Below are 17,662 nucleotides of genomic sequence, written 5' to 3' on the forward strand. Positions count from 1 at the left end.
AACACATTCGTCCTGATTGACCTCCGCAGTCCGCACACTGCAAACTGAATAGCCAAAAGAAGCTACCAAGAAGTAACAACAGTTACACAGGAAGAGAGGTTTCCCACCTTCACATTAAAAGCGATTCTATTTTCAGATGGGTGCAAAGTTAGAGTAAATTAAATAAAAACATACATAAAATGTGTAAAATAAAAATATTGAACTTCTTTATTCTTTGATTATATTACAATTAGATTGAATTGCATTTAAATATCACACAGGGCATGCTTTTTTTTATTTTGAACATCGTAAACAGGAAGTTGGATTTCCGGCGACTTTCCCACGGAGAAAGCTAGCAACTAGACATTCATATTAAGCTAGCTGCTTCATCACTGGCTGCCAGCTTCGGTGTTCTCGGGCTGCATTCACAGTGTTAGTTATAGGCCGACGACAGTTTTACAGAAAATGGCTCTACTAACGACGTTATTTGCGTTCCTGTACCACCTGCCGCAGGTGTACAAGTGGCTTCTGAAGCCTTACTATGTAGCCTCTCTATTTATGTCCATAGCCTTTCTAGCTGTTCGAAAGACGCCTGGCATCTGCGACCAACTGAACACACAGCGAGAGGACGGCAACCCCTGCGACTTCGACTGGGTCCGTAGACATTTATAATTGTACATATTGTAATAATAGGTACCGTATGAAGTTACTAGCGAGCTGGTAATCGGGCAGGTTTACGGCAAGAGCAAGCGTTAGCTGGCAGGTGTCATTAGCTGCTAGCTACAGGGAGAATGACAGGCCGAACTATGGTCACAAACCTGCAAATTCATAGTCTTTTGCTTTTTGCCAGAGATATTCAAAAACTCATCGTAATGCATCACACTAATTAATTAAGATATGTATACTAAATACGGCTCATTGTAAATCAGCGTTTATTCTAGTACACGAATAACAGTAACGTTGATCCCTTCAGGATTGGTTTGAGTTGGCTAGCTAACGTTAGAGGACATCACTGATCCAAACTGCACCATCGAACGAATGAATGAAAAATGATAATTTATCATTTAGTAATTAATCATATTATTATTTAAACGTAATGCAATTAATGTACTGTTAACATACACCTTAAACAAAGAATATCCATGAATAAATTAGTATGTTTCTGTGGAATAACCATGTGACCTGTTTTGACCTCTTCATAGGATCCAAGAAAAAGAACTGGTTCATTGTAATATATCCAACAATCCCCAAACCAGTCTGTCACTGACCGTCTGCCCTGTGTTTCCCCAATATTCAAGAAAGCTCCTAAGATTTCACTAAATCATTAAAACCCCCGTTTAGGGCCGGGAAATATATACTTGATCTGCTTTCATTGTAATCTTGTGATTTCCAACCACGTCGTTTTATTTAGTACATTTGAACTCAAATGTATTTAAAGGTTTTAATCAGGACACACTTTACATTACAACACAACCAGTGTCTGATTACTTATTAACAAAGTGAGACAAATATTCTTCATTTATGAAATCGTTTTTATCATGAATTTAAAAAGTGTTTATTTGTCACATATTTAATTCTTACAGGAATTTCCAATAAAGGCTTCATAATGTGGTATTCATCAATTCCTATAAACTATTTAAGTATTGATTTGGCAGAAATAATGCTATAATTGATAGCAAATCAACAGTATGAAGGTCCCGCCTACACACCTGCCTGAGCCAATCACAAGCTTAGCACTGCCACAGCTTCTTAGCAGCAGCCTAGATGCTACGTCAGCACCAAGGTAGCTGTTATGCTAGAAAGAGCACCACTAACCATAATGTCTCTATAAACACATTCATTAAACAATGTGCATGTTCTTTTACACTGTTTTGTGTTTCATATATGTTAATAACAGTAAAGTCTGTAAATGTCTTCTCTGTGGTTTCCAAACACATAGAGGGATTTCAAAAAAAGACTCAACTTGTGTCAGTTTGTTTGTTATCCTGGACCAAATGAAATGTGATCAGTGCAGTAGGTTAGTTACAGAATTCAGGACATGAATAACAGTAACGTTGATCCATTCAGTAATGTTTGAGTTTGAGCTAGATAACGTTAGAAGACACGGATCCAAACTGAACCATTAGTACTAACTAGTAAGTGAATGAATCATGTTATGTAATGCCAGAAATCTAATTATGAAATTAATTTACCGTTAACATACACCTAACTATACAAAGAATGAATAACTAACTATTTTTGTCTATGGAATGTGACCTGTTTGGACCTCTTCAAAGAATCCAAATGAAGAACCTTTTTTTCTCCTTTATTCAAGAATATGTATTATATATATATACACACACAAAACATTGATTTCAGGGGTACATAGGTACAAAATAATGATTAAACACAAAAGACAATATTTCAAGTAAATATTTATCGATTTTGATTGCCTTATTTTTTTAATAGTGGTGCCATATTCTAAGTACACTATGCAACATTAGATTTAGACTCAGTCTTTTCCTTCTTGTGAATGTGTCATGTTCAGAGGTACACATTCTGTCAGCAGTTCTCTTTGTCACTTGTCCCTCATACTGACTTCAGTGCAGTATTTACACTAAACATGACATCAGTGTCCCGACATGTCCTAAGCTCTCTGGTTGGATAACAGAGTTTCTGTTTGTGTTCTCAGAGGGAGGTGGAGATCCTCATGTTCCTCAGTGCCATTGTCATGATGAAGAACAGACGAGCGAGTGAGTCATCCTGTTTACTCTCAGAGTTCCTCCTGAGCAGCATTATGAATATATGGCATTGGTCTGATGCCTGGCTGATAAAGAAGCGGCTTCAGGAAGTCAGAGTAAACTAATGCATGGTTCTTTAACAGTCATATACCTGTGCTGCTCAGGATTTCAAATGAGCGTCATGAACCTGCTGATGTGGATGTGTTTTGGACAAAGAATGAGCCTTTCTGTATGTTTGCAGTTACGGTGGAGCAGCATTTGGGCAACATCATCCTGTTCAGCAAAGTGGCCAACGTCATCCTGTTCTTCAGGCTGGACATCAGGATAGGCCTTCTGTACCTGACGCTCTGCATCGGTCAGTCCACCTCACACACTGCTTCCTGTCGTCAACAATCCAATTCAAAATGCAACACAAATATAGTGGATGTTTATCCACTACTTCAAGTTCCTATGCCACTTTGTCTGCAAGGATATACTATATCTTCTGTGTTCTAAGTCGAGCCCCTCATGTTTCCCTCTCTGTTGTCTCAGTGTTTTCTGATGACCTGTAAGCCTCCTCTCTACATGGGACCAGAGGTACATCCAGTACTTCAGCGACAAAACCATCGATGTGAGGTAAAAACATCCGTAGTGTAGAAGTGTGTCCATTTTTACTTATCCTTTTGTTTTTTTTTTAAACATACGTATAATTACAATTTATATAAATACTTCCATGGTCTCCTCCGGACGTTATTAGGACAAAGATGAGCAGTACGCATACTGCACCTCTCTTAACAACAGTGAATGAACCATACAATAACTGTATATATTTATGATAGTATATAACCCAAACAATAACCACAAATACAGTGAATGAAATGAAATGAAAGGAGGGCCAAAAAGGTTTGACTAGAGTTCTGGTATGAGCTGTGTCAATGGTGACCATCTTTCAAACATGAATCTTGCTGTGATATGAACATTAGTTTTGGCATTACCCATCTGAAGTCCCAGGCTCCTCCAGCACTGTGACATAGAATAAGCCTGATACGTGAAACAATAAAACACGAAGAAATAAAGTCTGCAAGAGTTTAGTGCCAGTGACACAATGTGCAACCTGCGCCGGTCTCAAGTTCGGTAAAGTGAACATCGGACGTTATGGACTAGGGATCGACCGATATGGCTTTTTCAAGGCCGATACCGATTATTAGTAATCAAGGAGACCGATAACCGATATTTGGAACCGATATACATTTGCAGTCAAATCAGAAAATCTTGGTGTCAAAATGTAGAATAACACAAACTCCAACACAACTCAACACAACTTCTTTGAAATGCATTTAAGCATATTATGTTTAATGAACTTTTAAACATCTTACAACTGGTTTCCTCTCTGTGCCCTTTTCTTTAGTGCAGTCATCTGCAATGAGTTAGAGAGAGACAAGAAGTGGGGCTGCAGGCTGACATGCTTAACTAACAATAATGCTTAATTTATTATATCAAAACAATGCCTGTCTATCTAGCATAACATCTCAGTAAGCTGCTAGCAACTGTAAAACACTAGTGCTAGCTAATGTTTTGCAAACTATTAAAAGTGAGGCTATTACAGTAGACCTAACGTTAGTCTAGCCTCACTTCTAATATGTTGCTAAACATTTGCTAGATACATGTTGGCTAGCTAATGAGCTTCACATATCAACCTGAAAAACTGCGAGGCTCCACTCGCAGCTTCAGCATAGGGGATAGGGATGTTTATTGAACTTCGGTTTAACACATGCATGGCTGCTGCTTGCTTCAGTCTGTGTCTGCGTTCTTTCGCACCTGCCTGTAATCTGAGAAGGTCCCGCCTCTCTGGCTGGCTCTTCAGTAATAGCCTATCAGATAGCGCTGTGGGCGGGACGTTGCTCGTGTACACAGAGTACTGCAGCCAGAGAAACGGCCGCATCAGAGTCAAAGTTTTATCGGCAATTTGATTAAAAAAAGGCCGATACCGATAATCGGTCAAATGCGGTTTCCAAACAGTACGACATTTAATTCGGTCTTCAACAAGTCTTGTCCTACGTTGACTTCTGTAGTGAGGACTGATGATGATGATGAAGGTCAACTATTTATATGTAAAATAGAATAAGATAAAAATAAAATACTGCTTATTGTAATAATGAGCTGTACACAGATATATGTTATGAACAGATTAAGGGGAAGTGATGCAGTCTTATAGCCTGTGGGGAAAACTGTCCCCCCCCAGTTTTGTTCATGTGTTTTATAAGTAAATCCAAATTGTCTGTGTCCAGGATGAGTTGGACAGAGACCCTCGTGTGACCTGGATTGTTGAATTCTTCGCCAACTGGTCTCCAGAGTGCCAGTCCTTTGCCTCCGTCTACGCTGATCTGTCCCTGAAGTAAGACTCGGTCCCAGGCTGAAGTCCCTCACATCAACACGAGCTCTCTGAGTAACTTCCTCTGTCTGTGTTCCAGGTATAACTGCGCCGGTCTCAAGTTCGGTAAAGTGGACATCGGACGTTATGGAGAGGTTTCCAAAAAGTACGACCTTTCATTCGGTCTTCAACAAGTCTTGTCCTACGTTGACTTCTGTAGTGAGGACTGATGATGATGTGTTGTGTAGGTACAAGGTGTCCGCGTCCCCGCTGTCCAAGCAGCTGCCCTCCCTGGTGTTGTTCCAGGGCGGGAAGGAGGTGATGCGCCGCCCCCAGGTGGACAAGAAGGGAAGAGCCGTGTCCTGGAGCTTCACTGAGGTCAGGCTCATCATGTTGTCAATACAATGTATATAAATAACTTTCTCAGTTAAAGCTGCCAACCAGCCACATGTGGGACAAAGAGTATGCTACTGCAATGATAAGAGCTGGTTTATATTTAGATATAATGTCCATCCAACCCTTACAAATAAACATTTCTATTGAAACTATTAGCTTATAAATATTGACAACAAAGTTTTATTATGGGTTAATTGTTTGCACAAACTATGCAAGTGAAGGAATTAAATATACTTAGTTTGAATGGAAATATTTTCCGACAAACTATCGTCCGTAAATATTTCGATGCGATCTGAGTCTGGACAAATGAGCGCAGCTGCTTACTGCCCAGCCTGCTGACCTGTCTGCACAGAGTGGCAAAGCCGCTGTTACCTGTGCCCTGTACGACGAAGCCGGTTCAACAGACCCTGGATATGTTTGAGTTACCCGGCTTAACTAACCCAAAACAAACGCGCTCTCGCTAAGCGGTCCTACGATGCTGGTTATCAACTCGGTAACTCAAGCCAGGGTTTCTCTGTCCGGCTGAGTGCGCGTTCACATGAAAGGGGCGGGGCTAGCAACATTTGACCAATCAAAAACATGGACAAGCGTACTGACAGCGCAGCGTCATACTTCCTGAATGAAAAGTGAACTTTAATACTAGTCAAATATGAAGAAGTTAAACTTTAAACATCCATGACTTAAACACTTGATCCAGGATCAAAGCCACAGAGCTGCACCTGCAAGGTGAATACAGCTGGTAACAGAACAAGTGTTTGAATGCGTACATTAACAGGTTTATGATATCACTGCACCGTCTAAGACACGATCTGACTTTAATTACATTTGACTCGAGTGTTTCGTCAACTTAATGTGTTGCTTAAAATAATACTTCTGCTTACAGTATGTGACACTGTGAGTGTTGCACGGCCAGATACGGCTCAGCTGACTCAGATCAGCGCCATTCTTGTTCACACCCTGGTCACTTCCCGCATCGACTACTGTAACTCCCTTCTCTTTGGTCTCCCTCTCAAATCCATCCACAGACTTCAACTGGTTCAGAACTCTGCCGCCCGCATCGTCACCAGAACCCCCTCCATTAACCACATCACTCATGTTCTTCAGCAGCTTCACTGGCTCCCCGTCAAATCCCGTATCGTTTTTAAGATTCTGCTCCTCGCCTTTAAGGCCATCCATAACCTCACTCCTCTGTACCTCTCCGACCTCCTGCACATCAACACACCCATCCGCACACTCAGATCTTCTTCTTCCCTCAGCCTCACTGCACCCCCCTTCCGTTTAACCACCATGGGATCTAGAGCCTTCAGCCGCTCTGCACCCCGCCTCTGGAACTCCCTCCCACCTGACATCCGCAACACTGACTCTCTCCCCATTTTCAAATCACGCCTCAAAACATATCTCTTCACACTCGCATATCCACCTTTTAATGTTACTCTGATCCGGTTACTTATGTTGTGGCAGATATTTAAGTAAGCTTTCTTAACGCTAATGTTATAATAGTCAGATTGCTCTGAAGATGGAGGTGATATTCTATTAATGTTCACGTCAGGTAGAGACCGGTCTCAAGTCAGCATCGCTGCAGACTCGCTGTTTGAGGGCTTGATAGCCCACTCCCCCTCCACACCGCTCCACACTCGTTGGTTTGGAACAGCACTCAATGTGGCGGACCCTCCGCGTGAACGCGCAAACGGAGGGGTAGGGTGTAGGAGTAGGGTTTGGGATTGGGCCACAGTAACTGTTTAAAGTCACTTCAGCCCACTGTCGTTCAGATTTTCAAACCTCTGGTCGCTGTGTGTCGGTGTGCACGCCGCAAGTGGATCAACAATGACCTCATCTGCAATCAGACCTTGTTGCTTTGTGTAGTGAGGAGGGCTGCCCTCCACTGTAGAGTGTTGTAGTCCACAAATGGTCATCAAATATAATGTGAAACTGTAATAGACAGCCTTTGATATATAAACAACACACACACCGAGCATTTAGTTGATTTATTCTATCTATCATCACACACAACTTGTGGATGTGTAATTAAGTTGTAACACCAACAAACAAATAAACAAATGCTTTCTTTAAAAAAAGTGATAATAAACATTACCGTTTATATTTCAAATGTAAATAAATATAATAAGCCAGTATATAAAACACAGCAGTAAAAAATAGTGCATGAAACAATGTTACCGTAACACCCCCCCTGATCTGGATTATAAAGTGGCATCACTAACCTCTCTGTCTCCCCAGGAGAACATCATCCGAGAGTTCAACCTGAACGAGCTCTACCAGAAATCCAAGAAGCTCAACAAGAGCAAAGGAGGACCAGCTCATGCAGTCGCAGTTTTCCCCCCCCGTCCCCGAAAGAGGACGAGCTCCGAGCCAGCCGGGACCCCCCGCCGGAGGAGGGCGTGGTCGAGGTCCAAGAAGGACAAATAAGGACGGATTGTAACCACTCTTAGTTCTTTCACGTCTGGATGGCACATGTGGTCCCAGCCAGCTGCTCCCCCCCCCCCCCCCCCCCCAGTGTTCAGGTGTGGATCATGGGGTGCAATGAAAACAGCCACAGTAGCCCCCGCCTCTTTAACACTAGAACCCACATATAACCCCCGATAACAGCAGCTCTATAAAGATACAGAGCTGCAGAGGAGAATAGTTCTGGGTGGGGGTGCTAAAACCTGCTCCAGTATATTTCATTGTAAGCCCCCCCCCCCCCGTGTGAGGGTTGAAGGGATGCTCTGGCTCTCTAGCAGTGTGTGGTGAGCGGCCCCTCTCTAAGGTGTGTGAGCTGCAGCAGACAGAGCTCCTGCTTTACCCTTACCCCCCCCCCCCCCCCCCCCCCCCCAGGAGAGCCCCCTGTCCCTTTATAGCTGTGAATCTGAGTGAGGCGGGACTTCTTACTAACTGGGCAGTAAGGGAGCACAGAATGTGATGCTACTTTGTTGTTCTACATTTTTTATTCAACTAATTTAATTAGAGTAGATTTTTCAAATGATTTTCTGAATAACTGTACATTAATGTAAACACAATAACACATTTCCAGTGATTGGAGCGCTGGTTACACGTTAACATGAGTCGGGTGGTGACAGAACTCAGAACCCAGCTGTTGCTTTTGTATTCGGTGTACGAGCGTTCTCTTTTATACTGATGTTTTTTTACTTTTCTTTTGCCAACAAGCTCACCTTTATTTTTCTGTTGTTAGTTATACACGCTCAGTGGTACTCCGTGTTCTACAGTTTATCGCTTTGGTTACAATAACTGTTCTAAATGACTATTTTTTTGTTGACAACATCCTCAGGATGAAGAGCAGCTTAACTGAACAGTTTTCCTCTCTGGGAGATGCTATAATGGTCGGTCTCTCCGGCACCGTCATGCTGCTGTGTGCACGGAGCCTGTCCTGCACACTGATTGGCTGAATCCTGATACTGTTGTCAGGTTAGCATCATGATGTATTTTTGCAGTCTGTTCCTAATAACACACTTCCTCTTTACTCTAGATTTATTTCACATCATTTCCCGCTAACATTCCTCATCATGATTTTGAGCTTTTTTCTTCTTGTAGTAAACTGTTAACAGACGCACACAGGAAGTGTTTGAATGAGCTTTTTGAGACACTGACTTTATTCCTTAATCCTTTTTTTTAATAATAATTTTGTATTGTACGCTTATTGTGATTTTGATTTGACCTTTTGTCATGTTGCATTTCATTTGAGCTGCATTCCAAGGCTGTGTGAATCTGCTGCTGTACATGAAGGCAGGAGCCTGTTTGTTTTTCATGCAATAAAACAATGTGTTCATGAACTCAGCCTCCATTATTCATACACATGGGAACAAACTGAACCTATGTGTGTGTCATTACACTCGGGGAGACACACACCTGTCCACAGGAGTCCAATACAGCAGACTGTTTAACGAAGAGTGTTTCATTGCACTGATGTAGTTATAATGTACTGTACACCAGTGGTGGAGAGTCACTCACAAGCAGTGGTGGCTCCCGGGTATGGCTGGGGTAGGCTACAGCCATACCAAGAAATGGCTTAGCTCCACCTTAGCCCCACCATGAAAAATTATGTTAAAGTAGGAAAAATAAAGTCTGCCAACTCGCGCGGAGTAAATTGCACAGACAGCAGCTAGTAAGATTGATTTCAGTAGCAGCTTGTCTGGAAATACCGAAGACTAGAAACAGTTTTGAAAACTTTGATTGTCTTCTCAATAGAAACATCTTTGCTAATGTCTTCTGGCCAATCAGAATCACGATAACGGCGTGGTGTTGTTGCAGGAAGTCCGACGAGAATACTTTTGTTGATAGAAATCAACACGTAATGAAATAAGACCCCACGGTTTGATGATTGATAGGTGTGTGGGCTGTGTTTCATTTTGACACACAGAACAATGGGGGCTATCCACCCTTATCCACAATGTAAAGTCATTCACAGCCTCTCCCTCTTCTCTCTGTGAGGAGCAGCAGGTTCAGCTTTCAGAACAAAGTAACACAAAACTAAAATAGCATTCATTTGTCGTGTAGTAATAGATGTATTTATTTTTCTTCTCAAGAGAGTACCAGAATGTGTATTTTATGTTAGTATTTCAAAAAATCTCCTGGGGGAGAATCCCCCCAGACCCCCCTGCAGGGGTTGGGTTTTCAGCATGTCAACTCTTTCACCTGTGGGGAAATTGCAGGATTGGCTCCAGGTCGCCCTTTTTATTTACTACAAGACAAATGTGCCTTTTTATTTCATACAGTTCAATTTGGATTGAGACAGGGAAATAATCTAAACCTCACGCGTGGCGTTTCACTGTCAAGGGGAGCGTGTATGTAATTACATTGCAAATACTGATTTGAGCCCCACCACTGTGTGGGTTAGCCCTACCATAGATTACCCAACACAAATACTCTGGAGCCGCCACTGCTCACAAGGTACGTTTACTCAAGCACAGTTTTGAGGTAAATATTGTACTTTTGACTCCACTACATTTATTTGACATTGTTACGTCCCCACTAAGGTCTAGGGGACCTGGAGACAGTAGCACACACAGGAGTCAGCGTAAACGTTAACAAAATGTTTATTCCTTTTACAACAAGGAACTGACCATAAATGCTCTTTGAGTGAGGAGGAGGAGACAAAGGAGATTGTGCCAAACTAAATTACTTTGTATAACAAAACCAGGCCTATCTCTACATCTGTCCTCTGAAACAAAAACCCTCACTATCTGAACTACTAACAACTGGACAAAGCCAAATAGAGGGGTGACAACAATCCACTAACCTAGTGTGTCTAACGGGCGGACTGGCCATCGGGACGTTCGGGACGAATCCCGATGGGCCGGTACTGAAGTGGGCCGGTCGGACGAGCCTCTCCAAAGTTCAGATATTTAATAAAATACTCAGGGGAGTTTCCTGAATTTTCATGCCCAAGCACTAGGCCCTGGGTAAATTAAGAGGCTGATCTCGGGCACTTTTGTCCACTTTCCCTGGTGGTCGAAACTCAAGCCAGACATCCCTGGGATCGTCTCGGAGAGTAGATGATCAGTGGGGCCTTGTTTTTACTGAATGATGTGTTTTTTTATGGGGAATTCAAATATGAGCTTATTTTTAGGATTTTCGGAGACTTTGTACACGTTTTCACAAACATTTTCACGCTAGGAGTATGGGAGTACTTCCATTCGCTTCGCCTTGATCTGTAGATGTGATTTGATGTGTCGTGTGTCTCCCAACTCCTCTCCAAAGTTCAGATACTATATAAAAATACTAAAAGGTAAATAAAACATTAAACATAATGACAAAATAACAACCTGAAAGATATGTATTCTACACATTTCGTAATTATCTAATCTAGTGGCCTTATAAAAGTGTTGGCTAAAGTAACGCAGAATATATATATATTTGTAATTGTAAATAATTAGAAACATTATGTATGTGCACAAGTACATGGGACCCCACCATAGCACCCCACACATAACAAGCTGTCCCGAGTTCCTCCAGCTGCAGTTCCGCAGACGGCCGGTGTGTGGCAGCAGAGCGCTGGGAGAAGAGGGAGGTGAGTATATGACGGATATGACGGATGACGGATGCGACGGAAATACACCCAAACATATCTGGTAGCCCGAACATATCTGGTACTGACACCGGTGTCAGTACCAGATATGTTCGGGCTACCAGATATGTTCGGGTGTACTGACACCGGTGTCAGTACCAGATATGTTCGGGCTACCAGATATGTTCGGGTGTATTTCCGTCGCATCCGTCATCCGTCATATTTTACGCCAACTCAAGAGGGCCATCACGGTCAAATTCCGAACATTTAAACATAGCCGACACTTCATTCTTTACTTGTCCGTTATTATATGTAGAAGATTATACTTTTTCTCCGTCATGTTGTTTCCTTAGCAACAACTTCAAACAGGCATAGCCTACACTTCATTCTTTACTTTGTCCGTTATTATGTAGAAGATATTAATTTTTTCTCCGTCATGTTGTTTCCATAGCAACAACTTCAAACAATAACAACTAACCGCTAGCCGCAAAGCTAGCTTCACAGCCACTGCTCCGTTTTCGGAGACTTTGCACACGTTTTTCACAAAACATTTTCACACGCTAGGAGTACTTCCACTAGCTTCGTCTTGATCTGTAGATGTGATTTGATGTGTCGTGTGTCCCCCAACTCCTCTCCAAAGTTCAGATATTTAATAAAATACTCAGGGGAGTTTCCTGAATGTTCATGCCCAAAGCCAAGCACTAGGCCCTGGGTAAATTAAGAGGCTGATCTCGGGCACTTTTGTCCACTTTCCCTGGTGGTCGAAACTCAAGCCAGACATCCCTGGAATCGTCTCAGAGAGTAGATGATCAGTGGGGCCTTGTTTTTACTGAATGATGTGTTTTTTTATGATGAATTCAAATATGAGCTTATTTTTAGGATTTTCGGAGACTTTGCACACGTTTTCACAAACATTTTCACGCTAGGAGTACGTCCATTCGCTTCGCCTTGATCTGTAGATGTGATTTGATGTGTCTCGTGTCTCCCAACTCCTCTCCAAAGTTCAGATACTATATAAAAATACTAAAAGGTAAATAAAACATTAAACATAATGACAAAATAACAACCTGAAATATATGTATTCTATCTACACATTTCGTAATTATCTAATCTAGTGGCCTTATAAAAGTGTTGGCTAAAGTAACGCAGAATATATATATTTTTTAATTGTAAATAACTAGAAACATTATTTATGTGCACAAGTACATGGGACCCCACCATAGCACCCCACACATAACAAGCTGTCCCGAGTTCCTCCGGCTGCAGTTCCGCAGACGGCCGGTGTGTGGCAGTAGAGCGCTGGGAGCAGAGGGAGGTGAGTATATGACGGATATGACGGATGACGGATGCGACGGAAATACACCCGAACATATCTGGTAGCCCGAACATATCTGGTACTGACACCGGTGTCAGTACCAGATATGTTCGGGCTACCAGTTAAGTCGGATAATATCCACATGTCTACCCTACTTTTATAATTTTCGAATCATAAATCTAATCGATAGAAGATAGATAGCGTCACTGCACCACTCTCACCGCCGTTAGAAAGTAGCAAGCAACTGAAGCAAGTGCAATTATGGAGGGTGGAGATGTGGAGTATTTAATCAAAAATAATTGTATTAAACTTCCGCTACAGCAGCAACAACAAATACAATCTGATGACAGGCCAATGCCCAAACTGGAGCTGTGTACAGCGAGGATAAAAGGAGCGAATCGGACGTAAAACGTTAAAGGTATCCTGATTTAGTTTGTGAATGAATGCTTATTAGAGTTTGGGCTGGAGAGTGCGTGCTGACCTGTTGGTTAGATAACAGGCGTGTGTAAGTCCTGCATCTGTATGATACAAATGTGTGTAAAATGATACCGGGTGCTGTAATCACTCATCTGGTTACGTTATTGCATTGACCACCACACCCCCGACCCAAAAGAAAGGACGTATTATTGGCTCCCCCTCATGTTTTCCCCACGCCACGCTACTGCCCTCAAGCTCTGTGATTGGATGTTGGAGTGGCAGTGCGACAAGGTTACGCCGAGTGTCAAACAGCTCTTTGAAATGGAATGGAACCACGCCAGACTATCCAAAACTGGACTTGGACGGGTCCAGCCCAGCCCTCCCCCCCCCAGAATTACACATGCTGGCTATTGTGTTTTTCGCAACATGTTCTATGGCACGTCTCTACTGGGAATTGTAGTTTTAAAAGACGTTTTCGTATTTCCCACAATTAGAAGTTGTCAGTATTAAACTGTATACATTTACAGGTTTAGGGGATACGAAACACAGTGGTGTTATCAAATTTAAAACATATAATTAATACATGGGTGAAATGTGCTTGTGTCCATAATGGGCAGCATTAATATACCCACATGCCAGCTAAGGTCAGAAGAGCTTTATTTAACAGCTGGTCTTATGTCTGTGACCCCTCCTGTTGTTAATTGATAAGCCTGAAACATGCACTTGTCAAGGTTCAGATGCACATTTAGCAAATATGGCAGTAGCCATCGATCATCTTAAGATAAGATACTTTATTGATCCCAAGTTGGGAAATGTTTTTGTTACAGCAGCATGTACTACTTTGTTCTACTCCACTACAATTCAGAGGTCAACCTGGTATTTTTACTCTACTACATTTATTTTTGTTACTTTGCAGATTCTGATTAATGATGTGAAATATAAACAACCCTTAAATCAGACTTTCGTTACACCTGAGTAAAATTCAGCCTTATCAGTTTGTCTGTTTTGCACATCCTCCTGTTAATATCTTTGGACGTCCTGCACTAAACTGTTTTATTGTAGAGATCACAGTATCTTCTTGATATTTTCTATTCTATATTTCTATCATTGACCCCTATTGTGTATGTAGGCTACTCTTAATATTTAAATGTTTTCATCAAATATAACTTATTTAACAACTAAATTCAATAACGTGCTTTAACCACTAGGCGGTGCGGGTTAAAAAACCAGTGGTGTAGTTAATATAACATAATAATATTTAACATAATATGACTATTAACTTTATTGTGAAATTAAAACAGAACGGTAAAGGAAAATACAGTTTCAGTCTCTCGATGTGAAGCTTATGCATTGTACCATGAACCTACATAGACCTATAACAGTCAACTGCATGAGGAGTTGGAAAGGTAGTTCCGTTAAGTAAGTCCCTTTCTATCAGCTGTGCACCGTTATGGTGTAAATACAGCCTATCTACCAATTGTATCAAATATAAAAGTCAGCCGAATTAGTGTTGATACTGCAAGGAGACGTATTGTGTGAAAAGAAATGGAAGATGTTGTTTAATTGTTGATATATTTATGGTCCACGTCACGTATTCAGTTTTGGCGGCATCTCTTCCAGTTTGTCCAGAAGTCTTCTAAATACATATCTACGGCAGATATGTAATATGTAATGCAGCCGAACCGTGTATTACAATGCCGTTATGTGATGACTTTCAAAGAGAAAAGCAAGAACACTCAGAATAAAGTATTATTTTTATTTTTTAAAAATGTTTTCCGATTTCATATCACATAAACACCATATCCCGACGTGCATTGCGGCGTGATTTCAGCCTATCAAAACCTCTGAAAAAAGAAATGTGTCTCTCAGAATCGAAAGAGAAAAACCTATGGGAAAAACACAAAAGAATTGTACACAATTTAAACCAATTAATGTCGTATAATTAACAAGGATAAACTGATGTTTTTTAGTTGATGAGTACTGCAGATATCACTGTTAAATCATTTGATCATTGGTTTTATTATGAAAACGTCAAGACCGGAAACACTGTTTTCAACCCGTAACTTTACATGGAAGCTTGCCGCATACCTCAAATCATCTTCGTAATATCTATCAAACTATAGATCCTACATATCGACTGGACGTGGATTCTAAAAGTACAATATATACTTCTTGCTATAAATCTAATCAAAGAGCGTTTTAATGGCCAAACTATCCTACAATTTAGGATTTTACAGAGAGGGTTATTTGTGAATAAACGACCATCTGTAACGTTTGCATTCAACGGGAGCACTAGAGGCCGACAACTTTAAAACGTAATTATATCCAGGGGTGCACATAACTTTTTTGCCCTGGTTCTCAAAGGAGCACCTGGAGATGTTGCTTGGTGCTCATCCTTAAAATGAAATAAACCGTAACTTTTGAGGGGGGCTTGACTTTATTTGCCAGACACACGGCACTGAACACACATGCAGAGGTGCACACAGAACACACATGCAGTGGTGAACACTGAACATACATGCAGAGGTGAACACAGAACACACATGCAGAGGTGAACACAGAACACACATGCAGAGGTGAACACAAGACAACATTAGCACGACCAGTAATCCTACAAGCTGTCATCACTACCCTCCTGACTGTTCTCCTCACTGTCTTCCTCTCTGTCAGACATGGTAGCTGATGATGTAGGCCTACTTCTTTCTCTCTGGTTGAGTCTGTGATTAGCTGCTTGCATCCACAAGTCAACAGCTGGGTTTGGGTCGAAAGTCTCTGTTGTCATCTTAGACAAGTGGATGTAATCAAATAAGTATGTGAACATAACCAATAACCTACCATAGCCAATAACAAATGAATGTAACTTATTGTATTTGTGTTGTTCATTCATATCTTATTTTACCTTAACATTTATTTATTTATGCAATTTTGTTTATCTCTCCAGTTTTAAAGGATATTTTTGGTTACTGTCCTATAGTATACATTGGAATGATTTCAAACCTGTTTATCCCAATAATTATAAAGGAGTGCCTTGGAAATATGTGTTTACATAAATTGTGACCAAACCGTTTGAACTTAGACTAAAGCAGTGGTGTAGTGGGGATGTTTTTACTGGGGGGACGCTATTTTAATTAGGTAATCCCAAACAATGCCACACAAGTGCGCACGCGTGCAGTGCACTCACAAAACGGGCAGACAGGTCCACAGAAACTACCGGTATTCTTAGTCCTAACAAACAAACAAAATTCCCAAAGTTGTCCTGAAATTAACTTATTAAATAAATGAAACGACAAATATAGCCTACTTATGCAAACAACATTGAATCTGGACTTGAAATTATTCTGATTAGGCCAGCCAACATTGCAAATGAGCAGACAGCGCTGCTCACACACACACACACACACACACACACACACACACACACACACACACACACACACACACACACACACGCACACACACACACCACACACACACACACACACACACACACACACACACACACACACACACACACACACACACACACACACACACACACACACACACACACACACACACACACACACACACACACACACACACACACACACACACACACAGTTTTGAAGACTGATAAATCCGCAATGGATGAACAAACTTTGCAGCCCAATTTCTCAGTTTTGCAGTCTATCCACGGGTATTCCTCTTGTTTCCTCCGCCACATCTCCTCCGTCCATACTGTACCTCTGGGAAAGGTGAGCTTGAGCTAGCCAGGGGAACGTTGCTAGCGCAGCTAACGTTAGTGCTAGCATTATCCACGTCTTTAGGCGGCTCTTCTGATGATGAAATACTAGTAGCAGCTTCACTTGTAGCTTCGGTGCTGCTAGCCTCTTTCTTCTTGTGAATGATATTCTTTCTAGAAAAGAAGTCAAGTAAAAAATGTTTGCCTGCCATTATAGAGATTTTTCGTTAGCGTTCTTGAGGGAAAGAGCTGCCTCAAAATCGGCTGGCTCGCCGTGGGTGTGTGACTGACCCCCAAAACACACCAGGAGCGTCTGCGCCGTGTTACGTTGCGGCTGCGCCACGCTGCGACCTTCTCCTGCGACAACACAAACCAGACGCGTTTCAAAACGTTGCGGAAGCGGAGCGTCGTGTGTGCAGCCTCGCAGTTGTTGTTGATTTTGGAATATTTCCTGGACATTTGTACTTCTACAAGTAAGTAGGCTATACGTAGTTAAATGGTTTATGTTTGTGTCTGTTTAAATCGTGTTTATTGTTGTTATTTCCTATTTTGTTGTGTTGTAGACTACAGACACAGTTAATAATAATTGTAATATTCCAGTTATAAACGACATGAATCAAAGATGTGTTGCTGTATTTTAGTGGTAAAAAAATATGCATTCATCATCATAATTATTCTATAAATATATCATTTACAGTGCCTGTAAACCGGAGGAGAACGCTGGCATGTATTCTCCTACTTGAAA

At 41.5% G+C, this 17,662-nt stretch overlaps 1 protein-coding gene across 1 annotated transcript; it reads left to right on the top strand.

The window, feature by feature from the left end:
* The first annotated feature begins 328 nt into the window (after window positions 1-328).
* Window positions 329-8,846, top strand: LOC117556490 (thioredoxin-related transmembrane protein 2-B-like). Its single transcript, XM_034231816.1, is given in 11 exon segments — window positions 329-633; window positions 2,651-2,711; window positions 2,941-3,054; window positions 3,196-3,275; window positions 3,277-3,309; window positions 4,967-5,073; window positions 5,150-5,215; window positions 5,298-5,427; window positions 7,681-7,746; window positions 7,748-7,878; window positions 8,729-8,846. Coding segments are annotated over 11 exon segments (1,095 nt in total). The 5' UTR covers window positions 329-444.
* The last annotated feature ends 8,816 nt before the right edge of the window (window positions 8,847-17,662 follow it).

Source organism: Gymnodraco acuticeps, unplaced genomic scaffold (genome assembly GCF_902827175.1).
Source record: "Gymnodraco acuticeps unplaced genomic scaffold, fGymAcu1.1, whole genome shotgun sequence".
NCBI classification, from domain to species: Eukaryota; Metazoa; Chordata; class Actinopteri; order Perciformes; family Bathydraconidae; genus Gymnodraco; species Gymnodraco acuticeps.